Source organism: Setaria italica, chromosome IX (assembly GCF_000263155.2).
Source record: "Setaria italica strain Yugu1 chromosome IX, Setaria_italica_v2.0, whole genome shotgun sequence".
In the NCBI taxonomy this organism is placed as follows: domain Eukaryota; kingdom Viridiplantae; phylum Streptophyta; class Magnoliopsida; order Poales; family Poaceae; genus Setaria; species Setaria italica.
This window is the reverse complement of record NC_028458.1, coordinates 11,958,895-11,978,150: the sequence shown is the minus strand read 5'-3', so window position 1 is coordinate 11,978,150 and position 19,256 is coordinate 11,958,895. Positions and strand designations below refer to the sequence as shown.

Below are 19,256 nucleotides of genomic sequence, written 5' to 3'. Positions count from 1 at the left end.
TTGAGAAATGTAGTGTTTTACACATAATACCGAACAGTTTTCCGAATCAACTTGCAGTTTGATTAACTGTTTGCCGTTTGGATTGGTTTACAGCATCCCCAGCCAGATGACACTGATAGCCAAACTCTGTCTCTGCTGACGGTTGAGCCACCAAGCTGACAGCCAGACAACTAGTTTTCCATTTCAAAAAAAGAAAAGAAAAGAAAAGAAGGCGCTGATAGGCAATCATCAGTTGGCCGGACTAGGCGAGGAGCCAGAAGTCCTTGTGGCGCTTGCTGGAGACGAGGTAACCGCCGGAGCTCCTCCGCCGCACGGCCAGCGCCACGCACGGCGCGTGCTCGATGCAGTACTCCACCATCGTCCCGCCGCTGCCGGTGGAGCCCCCGCGCCACCGCCGCCGCCACAGCGCCTGCAGCCACCGCGCCACCGCTCGCCGCCGGCGCTGGCCCAGCACGAGCAGCGACGCGCCGTGCCGCCTCGCCGCCTCCACCACCGCCGGCGCGCGCTCTTCCGCCTCCACCGCGCACGTCTCCACCTTCACCTGCATCATATCGTAACGAATTATTGTACGGTGGACGTACGTCGTATTCACGAGCTAGTGCGCCGATCGACTCCATAAAATCCGCTAAGTGGCTGATCGCTTTCCATCGTGCTGGATAGAAAGTAATCATTTTTCCTTTGGAAGATGGAATTAAATTTGACAGGGTTTACGTGGAAATTATATATTGTTTCTTATGAAATTCCATCCTAATCAAAATGGCTTTTTTGTCTGGAAATTATATTGTTCCATATTTCGTTTCAAAGAAAAAAAAATGTTTTTCCATAGGAAATTACGTTCATGCGTACCTCTGGCCTTGTTGATTCACACAGGGTCTTGAACGCCTCCAGGTGCTGCTGGCTCTTCGTCCCCAGCATCTTCACGCAGGAATCACTTACTGCTGCGAAAACATTAGGAGAAGGATCAACATTTTTTATCTCTCATCTCTCAAGAAATTAAGAGAAGAAGAAGGTGACAAGACTGGAGTATAGTATTAGAGACTGACCGTCTTGGGCGACCGGCTTGACGACGGTGAGGAGGACGACGGTGTCGTTGCTCCGGACGGCCTGCGACAGCGCCCACTGGAGCGCGCCCGCCGCCTCGGCGCGGCCGTCGGCCAGCACCATCACCCGCCGCCCGCCGCCGTCCTTCCTCTTGCCCCCCGCGCCGGCGCCGGCGCCGCCCACCTCCACCATCAGCGCGCCGTTGCCATTGACGTAGCACCCTCCTCCTCCTGGACTACTCTTACTGCTCTTGCCGCCGCCGGCGCCGGCCAGTGCCGCCACGGCGAGCTGCCTGGAGGACGAGGAGTAGGTCACCCCCCGCTGCACCCGCTTCCTCCTGATCACCCGCGTCGCCGTCGCCCGGCCACCGCCGCCGCACAGCGCCGGCAGCCTCCTGGCCATTGTATGTATCAAGTTGGTGCCTGTCGGTGCTCAAGGACGCACACACTATCGTCGCTGCAGATGGCTGCAGTGCCAGCGGTTTGTGTATATATAAACAGGAGCTAGCTAGCTAGGAACGTGCAGATGCTGTAGGATTAGTGGCTAGCGCCCTACCAGTAGTTCGTTCGTTCGTTCAGTCGGTACGCGTAGAGCCAGTAGACGTGCAGGGCATGACTTGAAGGAGAGGAGGGAGTGGTTAGGCAAGGGGCAAATCAATTGGATCGAAATCGAACTGATCGTACCATTCCATTCCATCCCCTGAACACTGCACACGCGTGATTGGCGCGCGGATCGATTTAATTTGATTCATTCTGTGATTTTCCCCCCCTCGGGCGGATATGATTTTATTACATGCACGATCTCACACCTGTATCCTAGCAACGGAAGATAATGCACTTGGATGTGTTGCAAGCTTTATTTTTGGCGGCAACAGCTGCCAACTACTCCATCAGTCAGGTCAGGTCAGGTCTGATACTACTAGCTGTACGAGCGTACGTGTACGAGCTAGCGATCTACCACCTACGTGCCCGTGCATGCACTGCCACGATGCTTGCAGGTGATTGGTTCGTTCTCGTACCATCGTAAATTATACTACTATATATTAGTCAAATAGTCCAAGTTTAAACGGACGCGGATGTCAACGTACACCGACTACTGGCAAGTACATGTATTTAGCATGGACACACCGGATATGAATTCTGTATTTTACGAACATGACATGTATACACTGTAACAATCTTTCAATTTTTTTTTGAGATAATGTGGGATGTACACGGTAGCAATCTTTCAGATAATGTGGGATGGCACATCTGAAACAAAATTCTAATAAGATGAAATTAGGGAAATACTTTATGTTGTACTCCCTTCATCCGAAACGAATATAATTCTAAATTTGTTCTAAGTCAAACCGTCAAAAGTCTGACCAATTTTATACAAAGAAGTACCACTAGTTGAGATACCAAATAAGTTAGATTTATCATGAAACATATTTCATACTTTACCTATTTAGTTTCATAAATATTAATAATCATCTAATAACCATGGTCAAACACTCAAAGTTGAGGTAGTTTGATTAAGAACAGAGCTAATTCACGAGAATATACGCTCTAGTACTAGGCCACAACAAAGGTTGCTTTAATTTTGTCCTGAAGGAGATGTCCTCGATCTTTAGATCAGCAACTTCGACAAGACGGAGAAACTCGTGTTGAAAAAACTCCTGTTTCGTTCCTTTCAAATATTTCACGTAGTGTAAATGATGGCTCCTTGTCTATCTCTTGATGCGTGCTGCTAGTACTCTCGCGTACTTGTGACCCAAGCGATTGCAATCCACTTACTTCTCTTGTGACGCCGCACAAACAAATATATATTGCTGTATGGAGAAAGATGCTCCTGGCAATTCAAGCCTTCTGCTCCCTGTAATCACGGAGGCGATCACTTGATTTTTTATACCTCCGGATGCACGCTGGCCTTTGTTTTCTATCTAGTGCCTTCTTCCCTTTTCAACTTTGTGAAACGTGTACTATTGCTCGATGGTCCCGTACTCCCACCATCATATCCCCAATCATGGGCAATACCGAAATTAAATCTATTTCTTTATAAAAAAGAGTAAGTTATCTATTGCCTTCCTTTTCCTTAGTAGGGACATATTCAGCTTCCTTTAGCAGACAAACTATTAGTTGCAGCGGCTTGTTCCCAAGTGATTTAGTAACGTCGATCAGCAAAAAATTTTATATAATAAATTTATAAAACATTGACGAGACATCTCACAATACCAATATACAACTATTTCTCTTCTAAATTAAGTAGCTTGTCTGTGATAGCTTTTAATCGATTTGACTAGATTCTAGAACTTGATGAGATTAAGCGCCTGAGCTCCCCTCGCCCCCGCGCTGCCTGAGCTGGAGCTGGGGCCCGAACCCGAGGTGGCGACGGGCCTCTCGCCGCCAGCCCTCAAAAAGATAGGGGACAATGAGGCTATCGGGGGCTGGCGTGCCCCTTGCCCCCGCCAGCGCACGATGAGCAGATGGTGGCAGCGGCGGGAGGGATGGCGTCGGAGGTGGAGGAAGGGGAAGAGGAGGAGGACTTCGAGGATGCGCTCACCGACGAGCAGCTGCGGGAACAGTACGAATCCATCGTGGGACGTCAGATTCAGGTAACCCACCTCAATCCCGTCCCCCGTACTTGCAACCTCCCCCTTCCCCTATGGGTTGCGCACGCAAGGTATTCGATATTTTGCTAGTGTGCCTGTTCCCTGGACCGGAAAGCAACATGAAAGGTGGTATGACCACGCCACCGTTTCTTGCCGGCGTAGGCTCACACTCGCACCGAGGCCTTCGGTCCCCGGAGGGCAAGCGGGGAAACATAGAACAGGGGAGGCTCCTAGTGCAGAACTCCGAGGAAAGAAGGAGGCAAAGGGAGCTTTGGGGCTTGAGTTAGTAGAGGAGCAGGGTGAGAGCTGGTCATCGAACCCACTGCTAGGGTTATGGAAGGTAGGGACTGGATCTCGGTTCTGGCCATTAGCAGATGAGGAGAGCTCCAGTGACGAGGAAGATTTTGAAATCTCTGTTGAGCTGGCACAAGTGGAAGCTCCAGAGGATGAAGTGCATAGAGGTGCATCCCTAGTGGATTGTGCTGCACTTTCGAGCAATGAATCAGTGAATCATGAAAGCAAACCTTTAGCTTCACAAAGACCCAATTCGGGGGTTCAGTAATAGAACAATGAGCTCCATGAAGAAGATGAAACCATGGAAGGGACCTTAGCCAAAGAGACAACCTCCACCAAAATTGTCACTAGGTGACATATGGGTGAGAGATGTCAGGGCTGCGGGTTCATCACAAGGGAGAATGTGCCTAGAAGCGTTTTTGGCTGGAAAAGGTAAAGCAACTACCGAGCCTGATGAGGACGAAGCTCCAAGGCATGCTGCTCAGGCCCATGGGAAGAAACAAAATTCAAATTTCAAAAGGATCAAATGATTCAAATTCAAGGGCCTATAACATGGATTAGAGAAACGGGTTTTGTCCAAGTTGGGGCCCACTAGGTGTTCCAATGCTATAATGGCTTGGGACAGCTCCTTAAAAATAGAGGGAAACCCAAAAGGCGCGCCATTCATTGCCCACACGCTGACCAAGATGACGCTTTGGCTGGAGGTTACAGGGGGACGCATTGCGTGGGGGTAACCAAGGGTTACACCAGCCATTGCTCACCCAAAACCCAAAAAGAGACATCGTCTGGTGAGAAGAAGAGGGTGTCAGACGAGAGAGCAAACAGAAGAGGCGAGATGAGGCGGGATTTTGGAGGAAGAGGTGCAACAGGGACCCATGATGATCATGGTGGTCGTGTGTTCCGTGAACGGCCACTGGAGATGGAGCCGCATGATGGTTTTGGGGGTGGCCAGTGAATGGGCAGCAATCAAAAAAGCGAGATGGAGAACAAGATAGGTGGTGGTGGTGGGGAAGGAGAAACAAGAGTCCATGGGAGAGCCTTTGCGGCAAAACCAGGTGCTACAACTGGGATAGGCCGAGAATGGCAACGTCCAGGACATGGCGGATGGCGGGGAGCACAAGGACCGGGGGGCTCAAAGGTGTTCCCCCGTGGTTGGGGTGGAGGATGGCGCAGATGGCAAGAGCGAGCCCATGAAGTGGTTCAGGAAAAGGAGCAAGGCAGGATAAAGAGGGGACTAACCCCTGAACAAGAATCCTACAACAAGGATAGGATGACAACAGAAGACGGTGAACAGAAGAGGAGTGCAGGGAAAAAATAGAAACGGATGTAAGGATGACAGAAGCTGAGGTTGAGGAAGATCATAAAGGAGAAGACTCAAAAACAAGGATCAAATATTCTAGATGCACAAAGAAGGAATATGTGGCAGCAAGATGCACAAACATGGTTTACTGTATTATTTGCAACATCAACGAGCATGTCAATCATAGGTGCCTAGTGCTCACACAACCTTGACCAGTAGCTTATGCAGTTGGATATGCAGTCCATGGGTTGGGATTTTATCATATACCACACCCACCTTTGCCTAGAGCAAGGAAAAAAAAATCCAAGATGGCCTTGATCAGAGTGTGGGGTGGGCAGCTATGTAAGGAGCAGGTTGTCAATCAGCTTCAAAGACTCTATCCAAGTAAATGGAAGTGGGAGCTAGCTGATCATGAGGACAGCACCTTCATTACCAAATTTCCTTCAAAAGCTAAACTCCATAGGACAATAGCATTTGGAGGAGTAGATGTTAAGGATGAAGGAGTCCAGACAGGAATAAGGCTACAATTTGAAGCTTGGCATGAGAAAGAGGAGGGGTTCTTACTTCCTAAAGTATGGGTGAGAGTCTTTGGGATGAGGAAATCCCTTAGAGAATTTATAAACCTGTGGGCTATCCAAGCCAAGACAGCCATAGCCCGTCCTTGAAGCTCAATCAGCCGGTACAAAGCTGACATGCACCTTGTTGTGGTAGATAGGGTGACCAGCGAGTGTGAGGCTGCCAACACCTCCATGTTGTTGACGCGGTCCAGCCAAGCCGGGTCCAGCCGATCCCTGGCGGGAAACAAACCGATCGGGTCCAAAAGGACCTCAAGCGGGTGTAGTCGGCAAAACTGGGTGAGAGCCTGCAGGGCAGCTGACTCCCAGGTGCCCTCGAGGGCGTGACCGTAGGTCGAGACCTCGAGCTGGGGCCACTCGGGCTGTACAGGGGGTGGAGGTACAACCACTTGCACGTTGCACCGCTGCACTTCGTGCTCCTGGTACTCACGTCCCGCGTAAAGGGGTGGAGACTGGTACCCAAACCACCTCAAGGTATCCCACAAAATAGCAGGAAAGCCCTCGAAGTGTAGGCACGTGGAGTGGGAAGTGCCATCGGCGCCACGAAACACATGTCTGGGAGCAGCCATCTGGAACCAAGGACAGAAACAAGTGTGAGACAGAAACCCCCAAGAGAACAGATCGGGCAGAAAAAACACTCGGATTTTTAACCATATCGCAAACTGAGAAGGGTAACTAGAAATCCTTAAAGCGAAGAAGAGCTTTACCAAGGCAAGGTTGTTTTAGGGATGCAGCTTTACAGATTTTTAGCTCATGGCGCATGCACGGCCTACCTCGTCCTTTCAACCAAAACAACTGCCAAAAGCTTTGGTCTTATGCGGTCAGTGCCGGTGGCAAGGCAACAAGTACGTCGCTCCCTATAGTAGCTAGTCGGTTTCTAGCATCGTTTCCCTAAGCGAACGCAGTTAGTGTACCTGCAGAAAACACAACCACATGAACCTTTCGTGCCAGCACTCACGAAAGCATCCCCAAGCATTACCGTTCACTATAGAAACGGCACCCATGCGTTTAACGCTGCATGGGCAGCACAACAACCGTGGAAATAGGTCCCCTTTGAATGGAACCATATAACCCTTCGCATACTCGAGATGCGGAATCTGCGCACGTATAATAGACGTGGGTGAACAACTGTGATGATAGGATCATTGGAATCGAACTATACCACCCTTCACATGAATTAACACACGGAACCTGCGCACGTATGATAAACGTGGGCGAAACAACCGCGATGATAAGGTCCTTCGAATAAAACTTCCTATCAACCCTCGCATACTCGTGATGTGGAACTCAGCACACGTATGATACACATGGCGAAGTGCTAGAGGTTAGCAAAATAACCAATAAGTAGTAGCCACCTAAAATAACCCCAAAATCCCCTAGGGCCTCTCATACTAAGGTCATCCTTAACGATCGTACGAGATTTTTCAACCCATTTCTTGCAAATTTTATGCAAAAAGAAAGTGTTTTAGGACCCATTGTGTTCTCTGTCTTGCTAAATCGGCTCTGGTACTAGCTGTGGTGGAACACCTCGGATTAACTTAGCTAAAGCACGGTTAAGTCGCCTAACACGCGAATCCCATGCTTTAACCAAGTTAACTCGACGATCCGTCGGATTTCATCCGATTTAACCACTTAAACAGGACCGAGTTAGCATAGCTCACACGAAGGTGAGTGGTTCTAGAGAATACAACAGATCAAATAATTAGTCCATAGTTTATTACACCTGGTTCGAAATCAGAGTTTTACAAGGTTCGACAGCAACGGAAGATAAAATAAATAGCGGAAGCTAGCGCCGGGGTCGGATGTCCCTGGTGAGGCCAGACAGGACATCAGTGATCCCGCTCCTCGCCGTCCGAGGAAGGATCCCACTTGACCGTCCACCCAGGAGGAGGCTGGGGCGGCCAAGTGCCAACAGCAGCAAGCTCGGAAGTTTCAACTTCACCTGAAAAGAGATGCCACAAGCAAGGCTGAGCTTCTAAGCTCAACAAGAGTTAACTGACCGGTGGGAAAACTATTCCACCACTTCTAGACATGCTAGGCTCTTTGGCTGAGGGGTTTGGTTTGCCAAAAGCAACTATAGTAGGTCCTTACTTTCAAAGTTTTAGCTCAGATTCTAAGTTCATTAACCAGTCTACATTGGCAACTTATACTAAACAAGCATAGATCCAACATTATGTGTATAAGCTCAACATCAAGTTCATGTCATCATCAGATTCCTTCTTTACTCAGTGTAGCATAGCGATCAAGCAGTCTCAAACTGTGAGAGGCAGACGAATCGATTCGAGTTCCTTAACCATGCATGGCGAACCTAACCTTACGATATCCGCGCAGCACCGAGGGTCGCTTCCTGTGTCGGCCGTCCCCATCAATTCCCTGACCCGTGTCGGGCCCACTTCCCTTAGTGCAAGGTTCCACAGACCCGGCCTTTGCCGTTCCGTGACCACACTTGCCACCACATGCGGCCGCAGGGGAACTCCGTTCCAGAGACAGTGGATCGAACCGCTCACGTCCAGGTTCAATCAGGTACTAGGCTTTCCCATCCCATAATGGGTATGAGATTAGTACTTTCAAACACTTGATCACGAACACCACCACTGTCGGGCCTTAAACAGATTCAAGTAAACAGACGGGGTGATCAGCCAACCACCAAAAGAGTTCACCAAACCCTACCCCGTCCATCGTCCTTATAGTTGTAACCAGAAGGAGAACAATCAACTCCTATAACTCGCGAGTGACAGGAAATCACTCGACTTCTGCCGAGCCCTATTAAGCATTGCAACTACTCGGACTCAACAGACTAGTGTTCAGATCAAGGGAACTAAGTCATGCATCTATGGTTTCAAACAACTCCTATAACGTAAATGCACATACATATGAAGGAAGACATGTGCAAGTTTAGAAAGTTAGGTTCATGCTCCGGGGCTTGCCTACGAGCGGGGTGGAGACAAACTGGTCCTCGGCGGGTTCTGCTTCAGCTCCTGCGGTCGGCGGCTCAGCTACTGCTCCGTCTTCTGGCGCCGGATGTAGTTCGTAAGTGCCGTCGGCGAGATGTAGTTCTACACGAATGCAAATGCAGGAGTTAGCACTTAAACAGTTATTTCAAGAACACTTGCACTTTTTAGCTCAGACACTTGTAGCAAAGCTACAGGAAAGGTGGAGGAGTCCAACTTCTGTTGGGGGGCACATGATAAAAGAGTCGGATTGGGAGAAACTTATGATCTGACCCTTAGACTTAAGGAATGACTGTACCGGGGTCCTCAGACTTAACACAGAGAAGTCCCCGAAATTTTACACAGATACCCTCGGGTCAAAGAAAAAGATACAGTCGAGCCCTCGGGCGAGGCGGATAAGAGTCGGCGAAACAGACAGGGTCGGGCGAGACGAAAAAGGGGTCGGGCGAACCGGGAAGGGGTTAGCAGCTTACCTTCAGGTCTACTGGTGAAGTCTTGGGGTCGGGAAGGAACAGACTTAGGCGGAAGACTAAGGCGCTAAGGCTTTGGATGGCGGCGAGGTTCAACGGTGCTCTGATGGTGGTGGGGCTTCTTGTGGACAACAAGCAAGCTCTAGCACCGTGTGGAGGAACAGGCGACTGGTGGGTTGGGAAAGGCGGGTGTTGAGCGGAGAGGGTTACTTCTCAAGAGCTTAAGCGGCAGTGCTCAAGTGCGAGCAGAGTATGGTGCGACAAAACAGCGATGGCGAAGGAAACTCCAGTAGGGGCTCTGGTACTCCATTTTATAGCTACGCGGAAGAGAGAGAGAGAGAGAGAGAGAGAGAGTTTGAGCCGCACGAAGATCGGGAAGAAAAAGGATGGAGTGCTCTGCCTTGGCGACGATTGAGCGGCGATGGGCGGCGAGGCAGAGCTTCGGGGACAGGGTTTTTGGTCATTGGGCACTGGAGACAAGGCGGCGCAGGCGCGATTTTGCCGAGATTAAGAGTTGGCGAAGGCGAGCAGGGTCTGGTCGCGTCAAGCGGCGGATTGTGGGTGGCGACTTGACTGGCGTGTGACAGGAAGGAAGGCACTGCAAGCGAGGTCGCAACAGGCGAGGTGATAGGGCGAGCGGCGGCACGAGCGAACGCAAAACAGCGGCTTGCCGGGGCACATCACTGGCGAGGCGGAAAAAGGAGCTGTCTCTGCTGGAGTTGTGGTTGGCGAGGGCGGTATCGTCGTGGTGTGCGCTCGTGGGCGACGTGACTGTGGAGAGACGGAAAAGCCGGAAGACATCGGGGCGTGCGGCCGGGGATCTGGGCGAGGTGATGGGTGCGGGATGTGAGGCGGTCTGACGCGGCAGCGGCAAAAACCTCTGCCACGGCGGCGACAGGGCGCCTTGGCGCGGCCGGCGAGGGTGCGAGCGAGACGAGGCAAGGCAGAAAGGGCTGCAGGGGCTTCTGCGCGCGATTAGGAGGGAGGCGCGCTGATCTGTCTTGTCGCGGCCGGCGACTGGGCGAGGCGGCGCGCGTCGGAGAGATTGAGCCACGCGGTGGGGAAGATCTGAAGTGGGGCGCACGCTGCTCTGGCGCGTTTGACTCGAGGGAACCGGGGGATCTGGTTGTGGGTCCACCACTCAGTCTCTGGTTCTCCCACCGCTCTAAGATTTTGAAGGAACACTGTCTTTGGGGACTTAGAGAGAACCGACGGTTTTGGTTGGGTTTCAAGGGTCAGCTGATGGAGACGGCAGATTAGTCTTGAGATTAACTCGGCTGGTTAACCAAGGTTGTTACAATTACTTTGAACTAGACTTCAAAGTGAAAAAGGTAGGAACTGATGAGAATGGGGAGGAGGTAGTCTTTTATTGGAAGGGGGATGAAGTAGGAGAAGGGAAAGAAGAAGAAAGTGGGGATGACACTATGCAGGATGATCCAGGAATGGACAAGGAACCAAAGACAAGGAAAAGTAGTAGAGATGAAACTGAGAAAGACAGTAATACCACAGGAGAGAAACAAGCTGATCAAGGCCTAACAAATATGGACATGCTGAAGGAGAAAAAGCAAAACATGAATGAAAATGAGTTCATGTTATTTCTTAAAGAAAAGGCTGAGGAGATATTTGATACAGCAGTAGAGATAACTCTGGAAGATTTAGCAGACAAGATTATGAGAGAGGAAGAAGAGGAGACAGGGACAGATAATTACCTAGAGAAGAAAGAAGGGGAAGATGAAATTCAGAAGGCTGCTGTAATTCCTGAAGCACTGATCACTCCAACAAGGGCTAGTCCAAGGTTGGCACACTCAGTGGATGAGCACATCCTAGCAAAGATAGAAAAGAGGGCAGCTAGGAAAAACTTGGAACTCATGGAAGGTAACCCACTAGATTTCTATTTTAATTCTTGTATTGTTGATAATGCTGTGTGTAGGGTTAAGCACTTAGGGGTTAGTTTGGGCTCTTATTAAAGTGAGGTGGATAAGACAGTGAGAGAGATTCTAGTAATAGGAGAAAATTCAGTTAAACATGATAGGGAGATAGATAACCAGAGTAATAGTTCCTGTGAAAGTGATGGAGAGAATGAGAGTTTGAAAGAAATAGAGAGCAAGGCAATCGAGTACCTATGTGGGGAGTTCCTGGAGGAGGGTTTTGATGATGACAGCATGCACCTAGAGTGTAAGGCTGAATCAGGAATCCACAAGCCTTGTGCTAAGCCACAAAGAAGAAAGGCTTGTAAAATAAAGCTCCCTAAAAATAATATTAAAATTGGTTCAAAATGAGGGGAATATTTTGGAATAGTAGAGGTCTTACTGACTTGCCTAAAACAACATTTATCACTGATACTTCTAAAGAGCATAACTTAGATTTTATAGCTCTTTTGGAAACGGGAAGACGAGATTTTATCCCATCAGCACTTAATAATTTTTGCAGGGGTAAGAACTTCATATGGCACTGGACAGAATCTCATGGGAGATCTGGGGGGTATTCTCCTAGGGGTAAATTTGGACGAGCTAGATATAGGAAGTATTGATGAAGGGGATTTCTATGTTAAATTTTGGCTTAGAAACAGGAAGAATAACTTCCAGTTTGTGCTGGTGGTTGTTTATGGAGCAGCTCAGCCTGAATTTAAGGAGGTATTCCTCACTGAGTTAGTCCATGCATGTAGTAAAGAGAGTTTGCCCATAGTGCTAGAGTGATTTTAATATTATCAGGAACCCAAGTGAGAAAAATAATGAAAGATATAAAAATAAATGTCCTTTCCTTTTTAATGCTATCATATATAGCTTAAATTTAAAGGAAATCAAGATGTCAGGAACAAAATATACATGGGCTAATTCCTTAAGAATCCCAACATATGAAAGACTGGATAGAGTATTGGTTAGCACAGAATGGGAGCAACAATTTCCTCTGGCCACAGTTGATGCCTTGAGCAGGGAGATCTCAGACCATACACCTCTGTTGCTAAATACTAGATAGGAAATTCAGACCAATAGGCAACCCATGTTTAAATTTGAACTGGGGTAGCTCTTAAGGAAATATTTCTTTGAGTTAGTATCAGATGTATGGAACAAGGAAAGGAAGGGTTCCACTCCTCTACAAAAATGATAGAATAAGATCAGGAGACTAAGACAATTCCTGAGAGGGTGGGCAAAAAATATAAATGGGACATATAAAAAATAGAAACAAGAACTGCTTAAAAAAGCAAATGAGCTAGACAAAAAGGTGGAATCACAGATGCTAAGTTAGCAAGAGATCGATTTGAAGCAAAGCATCAAGGATAGGCTGGTACAACTTATGAGAGAAGAAGAAATCAAATGGTTTTAAAGAGCAAAAAGCACTAGGTTGTTGAAGGGGGACAACAACACCAAGTATTTCCATATGATAGCAAATGGCAAGTATAGAAAAACTAGAATTTTCGGGCTTGAGCAAGAAGAGGAGGCTATTGAAGGTGATGAGAATCTTAAAAAATACATAACAAAGTATTATAAAGGCCTTTTTGGTTCACAAAAGAGAAATAACTATTCTATGAACGAATCCATGATAGAGGATCTTCCTCAAGTGTCAAGGGAGGAAAATGAGATTTTAACTAAAAGATTTACTGAAAAGGAAGTTAGAGACGCCATTTTTAAAATGAATCACAATAAAGCGCTAGGACCTGATGGATTCCCACTAGAATTCTACCAAGTGTTTTGAAGTCTTATCAAGAATGACCTAATGTCCATGTTTAAAGAGTTCCACAACTGCAGGCTCCAGCTTAAATTTTGGGATGACCTAATGGCCATGTTTAAAGAGTTCCACAACTGCAGGCTCCAGCTTAAATTTTGGGATAGTAACTTTAATCCCAAATCTTAAGGAGGTCAAAATGATACAGCAATACAGGCCAATTTGTATGCTAAATGTTAGCTTAAAAATATTCATAAAAGTGATAGCTAATAGACTGAGCTTGGTGGCTAATAAAGTCATTAGACCATCACCAACAACCTTTCTACCTGGAAGGTATATTATGGAGGGGGTGGTCATTCTACATGAAACTATCCATGAACTGCGTAGAAAAAAACATAGTGGAATTATTCTCAAACTAGATTTTGAGAAAGCATATGACAAATTCAATTGGACAGTTTTGGACCGGCCTCATGAAAACAAAGGATCAATTCCTATCCATGGGCAAATTTGAAGTACATAATGGGAATCAAATAAGATTTTGGGAAGATGCATGGGTTGAAAATGAAACTTTGACGAAAAGATTCCCATCTTTGTATAACATAGCCAGAAAGAGAAATGAAACGATTGCCAATGTTTGTAGCAATGTTCCACTGAATGTATCATTTAGAAGGGCATTGACTGGAGATAAACTCAAAAAAAAAGCTTAAACTAGTGGCTGAAGTGGCAGAACACATGCTAAATGACCAAAAAGATGTTTTCCTTTGGAAGTTAAATAAAAACAAGGAATTCACAGTGAAATCAATGTACAAACACATAATGCAGCATGAAGGAACCCCATCTTTGTGTGCATCCTGGAAAATAAAAGTTCCTCTCAAGATCAAGGTGTTCATGTGGTATTTGAAAAAAGGTGTTATATTGACAAAGGATAATCTGGCCAAAAGAAGATGGCAAGGAATCACTAAATGTTGTTTCTGTAACTCTGAGGAGACAATACAACATTTATTTTTCAACAGTCTAATGGCAAGGTTCATTTGGAATGCTGTGTATCTCTCTTTTGGAATTCAACCACCGACTAGTGTGTCTAATATGTTGGGACCTTGGCTTAGCAGATTAGGAAACAAATGTTGATAGGTGCCTCAGCTCTTTGCTGGGCAATCTGGTTGAATAGAAATGAGGTAGTGTTCAAAAGAGCCATTCCTAACTCGTTTGTGCAGGTGATTTTCAGGGGGACTTGGACAAGAACATGGGCGATCCTCTTTAAAGAGGAAGAGAAAGCTACTTTGAAGGACAATTGCCGCAAACTGAAAACTACTGTTTTGGACTTCTTCAATAAGAATGGATGGAACTGCAGAAATAGATTACAAGCATAGCAAGTCTAGTCTGGATGGGGTTCTGATTTTCTTCTGAAGGGAGTCTCTCATGGCGCCTGGTTGCCAATGGATGCCAGCAGAGGGATCTTCAGCAAGCCCAGCTGGAAATTTTTAAATTCTGTCATGAACTAGCGTTCTTGGCCTTTTGTTTCTGTTGTCTAGAACCTATGTGCTGTTTGAGGTGTGGGTAGTGTGAGAGTTTTGGAAGACAGGAGCAAGCTTATAGTTTTGCTGAAGGTTGCCATCAGGATAAGCGTCAGCAAGTCTGATTGGCAGCTTAGAAGTTGTTTCAAGAGTCTGTTTCGTCGGTCCTCGTGTTTCTCTTGTGTAGAACTCATGTTGAGTTTGAGGTGTGGGCAGCCTGAGTAATGCAGGTTGTAGTCGGCAGCTGTAAGATTTCAGATTCTGATTGCGGAGGCTGGAACATTTTCCTTAATCTAAAAAAATAGTTTGTCTGCAGGGGTGCTTCTACAATTTTGGAGATGGGGGCAGTATCCACAGTACAAGATTGTCAAGTGTCGTGGTACTTGGGTTTTACAAGTAAAAAGCACCCCTTCTCTATGTAGCTTATGCTAGAAAATAATTTAATAAATTACTACATCTGATGTGAGGAATATTAGCTGTTTTGCCAAAAATTTCAAAAGTATCTGGTTGCCATAAAAATGTAGATAAGTTTCAAAAGTAGCCTAATTTCGTGAATTTTAATTCTAAAAATTGTAAAAGTACATTGTATTTTTAAGATAAATGGGTTTGTCTTCATTTGTTTATCACTAGAAAAAGTTTCATGATTCTTGGAGGTGATTTAGAGGTTGTTTCGGCCGACTGAAGTGATAGAAGTGATGGAAATGTCAAATAAAAGATGGAAATTAGAAACTGGTGTCACATCAGGGAAGGAATTGAGTTATCTTTCAATGTCAAATAAGGAATTTCCTCAAAGAAGAATCCTTGAGTAGAAATTTGAAATGTAATTTCGAGAGGGTCTATTTCAATGGAAGCCTTAGTTTGAAAATATCAATATACACTGGATAAACAACAAGGTGGCAAGTTGTTGTTTTGGAAGTTGTTGGCACTCATGCAAAGCAATTCTAGATAAACCTTCAATTCAAATCTTGGGCATCCAAGTGACCTACTTTAGCAACAATTTCCATGTGCAAGCGAACCATAACTAGCATTTGTTCATCAACGGGAACCAAGCATTATGACTTTATGAGCCTGTACGTTTAAGCTATGAACCCCGCACTCTTAACTTTCTTTGTCACCTTTGTTTCTTTCTCTTTGCAAAGGATGGTGCTTCTGGTGGTTTTAGCGAGTTTACAAGGTAGAAAAGTTAATGCTTTTGCAACAAAATATTTTTTATTGTGAAGATTCGAAATTGAAAAATCAATTATATTTTAGTTCTGATCCGACTTGCAGAACTTTATTTTTGAATTTTGCAATGTAAGATGGTAGTACTACTTAAAGGTAAAATTATAAGTAAATATAGTAGTAATCACTGTCGTAATATTTGTAACTACAACAGGCTGCAGCATAATTATCTTCACATAATTCCCTAGAGCTTTTTAGATGCCATAATTTCGATTTAAACTGCTTGCAACGAGTTAGGGCGCACATGGTCATCAATTAGATACAACCTTCTTCAGGTGGACTAAGATTGTGTATCGAAGCCAAAAAATAGCTGTGAAAGGCTATGTGAATGAGATTGTTCAAGAAAAAGAATGACATTTATATATGTTCAGTTGTGTATAGGCATTTTGCTGATCTAACAAGCAAGTGCACTCAGAAAAGCTGTTCAGGTCGCATGATAAGGGACTTCTTCCAGCACGTCAAAATCAAGTTGAGCTCAGCCGTAGGTTAGGTCGCTTTGGTGTATCCGGCGATTAAGTGCCTTGAAGCCTGCCCAAGCTCTGATTTGTCGATTACTATTTACTAGCTAGAGATCAGCTTGATGACAAGCCACACGTTGCTGTCATTTGGAAGCTAATCTCCCCGTTCGGTAAATACCTTTAGTTTGGTCAGTCGCATCTGCTTGTGCTTGCACGCCCCGACACTGATTTTCTTACTAGAATTCCACCGACGCCGATGATAATCATCTCATTACTATAATTAATGCACTAATGCAGGTTCAGTGAATGACACGGTGCGCTGATGCAGCAGGCGAGCAGCTAGCTGACCACTATCTAGTTTCCTAGCAGCTTTAGTTTCATCACAGCGAAGTTGCAAGTTGACGAAACTGTTCTCCAGCGTTTTGAAGCAAAACAAGAAATGAAATGGTAACGGGGAGAGGAGGAAAATAGGGTTTCATTAACATCAACACCAGTGTGAAGCTAATGTTCTAGTATCTTCATTCGTAAATGCAATGACTTTCTGTTGACTAGCTGTGAAGTTAATGTTCCCATATAATTCAAATATCAAATTTTGTCGTGAAGCGCCCATTTTCATTGCATTTACGAATGAAGATATATAGAACATTAGCTTCACATTGCATTTAACACTAGCTGTGAAGTGATGATAGCTACACATTGCATATGAGTAGTATCTATCTACCGTTGACTAGCTCCAAACTACGGTCTTACATTTACAAACAGAGGACCGACGTTCCATTTCATTCAAATTTCAAGTTTTGTTCTAGACCTGTTCTATACAAAACTTTGCCTTACGTCCAATCAACCGCTCACATTAACCTTAAGCATCATATTATAATCTCAAGCCCCCGCGTCGCCTCCCGCTCGGGCGACACGGGCGGCGACCGGAACCCTAGCTGCCGCCGCTCCCTCCCTCCTGTCCACCCCACCTCACTGTCACCGGAGGGTGCCATCGGAAGCCCGCACAACCCCTAGGAAAGTGGCAGCGGGGTGATTTTGCCCTGTCTTGGCCGCATCCGCTCGGATATGGGTGGGAGACCGGGAGGTGGCCAAGCGAGCAAGGGGCGGCGAGCTTGTGCCGGCGCGGTAGGGCTGGCCAGGGGCCGCGGTGGCAGCGCAGCGGCGCAGAGCGAGGAGGCCTCCTGGCTGCCGTGGGGCTTGGCGAGCGATCGATCAGGCGTCGGAGCTGGGCGAAGGGGCTGTGGTGGCGCGCGCGGCGTAAGGTGAGGCGACGGCCGGCGGTGGCCTGCGCGGGGCGGGGAGGCAAGGCAAGCGCGACAACAGGCGTAGGGTGAGGGCGACTGTGGAAGGAACCCGGCAGGGCAGCATGGCCGCGCACCTGCGGCCCAGGAGGCGTCAGGCCACGCGCAGCAGCGGCCCGTGCGCGGTGAGGGGCTGCTCATGGCGGCGCCCAGATGCAGACTGAGGAGGTGGTGGCCTTGTGCTGGATTCAAGCAGCGGGCGGCTGCTGTGCTGCAGTGGAGCGAAGGCATGGAGAGGATGTGCCTACGAAGTTCTCAGTTGCGTCGTGGTGGCGTGGTCGACGGCGGCCTGCACTGCTGCTTTTAGCGACGCCGTGGTGGCGTAGCTGCCTGCGGTTGCGCGGGTGCGCATTAGCGACGCTGTGGGGGTGTGGTTGACTGCATTGACCCCCTCTATGCTCCGGGCTGCTTCATTACTAGGTCGGGTTAGTGTGGCAGCGAGCGAAAGCCTTGCGACGATGACGCCTTTAGGCGCCACGCTCCTCCTTGGAGGCGTCGACATGCTATCTACTCTCCCATCGGTGGGATGTCCTCATGGCGAAAGTCGTGCTCTAGTCAGAGCAACGATGACGATGTCTTAGGACGCCGTTTCTCTCGTTGGAGACATCGTTTCGGAGGATCCCTCGGTGATGGCTGGTGTCTGCTTTTTTTGGAGTGGCCACTAGGTGGTTGGCGATGGTGTCGGCGGTCTAGCGGCAGTCAATGGTGGCTACTCGTGAGTCGGCTTCGCGGCTTACAGCGGGATGTGGCAGCTAATCTTGCTTGGCAAGGTTAGCCGGTGCATAACAACTTCGTGAGAAGGCGCAAGCGGCTACGATGGAGCGATGGCTACACGACTTGCAGCGGTTCATGGCGACCAACCCTGCATGGCAGCGGTTGGCTCAGTACGAATCATCGTCGGTTACAACGGCGCAAGTGGTGACTTGCGGGTCCTTAGCTTCATCAAGCGATCGACGCTGCTCGTTTGGGGTGGTGGTGGACCGATGGTGGTGGTAGGGCCATTACCATGGTGGCGAGCGTTGAGGGGCTGCCACGTAGTGAGGGAAGGTTGCAGTTCATGTCGATGTCTCAATCCGACCGGGCAGAGTGTGCTGGGGATGAGTTGAGCTCGGTACGTGTTGATGTCCGAATCCAACTGGCTAATGCGTTGTTGAGTTGAGTTGAGTGTGATGGCGTGGTGCGGCATGTGTTGATGGCTCAATCCAACTTGCCGGTGTTTGTGTTGTTTTTTTTCCATTTGTTGTTTCGCCCAGTCTGAACTTCATCTTCTTTTTTAATATAATCGGTAACTCTCCTGATTGGTTCATTTTAAAAAAAAAACCTTAAGCATCATATACTATCTTCACTCATAAATGCACTGATTTTTTAAAAAAAACTTTGCCAAATTCGAGTCAGAGAGGTTTTTCGATTGGTCATATGAGAATAGCATCATTATATTTTTTGTAAAAGGTAATTTCATAATACAGTAGTTTTACAAATGTCCATTAGCATGTTCAGATACACAGTTATGTCAGTGATCTGATCTATCTGAAAAATGTACCATTTACCAAGCTAGTACTTTCTCTGATCACTAGCACGAGCCACGAAGGCACAATAACATAAACCCTAACATTAAAGTAATTTTTGGTACATGTAAAACATACCGTATCGTTATGAAGCTACTTTTCTAGATCGGCATAAACATTTTCATGGACAAAAAATATACACAAAACAAAATGAAAAGTCAAAGACTTAAGGTACGTTTAGCTGCACACGCAACGCAACTGCAATACGCAAGTAATTGGCACTCCTTATCTACACAAGTTTATTAGCTAGTGAGACGGATAACATGAGTTAGCTAGTGACATCATCATCATCCTTAACTATGCTGAATGGACC

At 47.1% G+C, this 19,256-nt stretch overlaps 1 protein-coding gene across 2 annotated transcripts; it reads right to left on the bottom strand.

Moving 5' to 3' along the window:
* Positions 1 to 1,615, bottom strand: LOC101773080. 2 transcript variants are annotated; one of them, XM_004982414.2, is made up of 3 exons: positions 1,044 to 1,615; positions 847 to 938; positions 1 to 541 (listed from the first exon to the last, which is right to left on the bottom strand). In XM_004982414.2, exons 1-3 carry the CDS (start codon positions 1,441 to 1,443, stop codon positions 242 to 244), a joined length of 792 nt encoding a protein of 263 aa, XP_004982471.1. In that variant the 5' UTR covers positions 1,444 to 1,615; the 3' UTR covers positions 1 to 241. The 2 variants fall into 2 exon arrangements, with proteins under 2 accessions (XP_004982471.1, XP_004982472.1); XM_004982415.2 differs by having other exon boundaries at positions 847 to 935.
* Between the last annotated feature and the right edge of the window lie 17,641 nt (positions 1,616 to 19,256).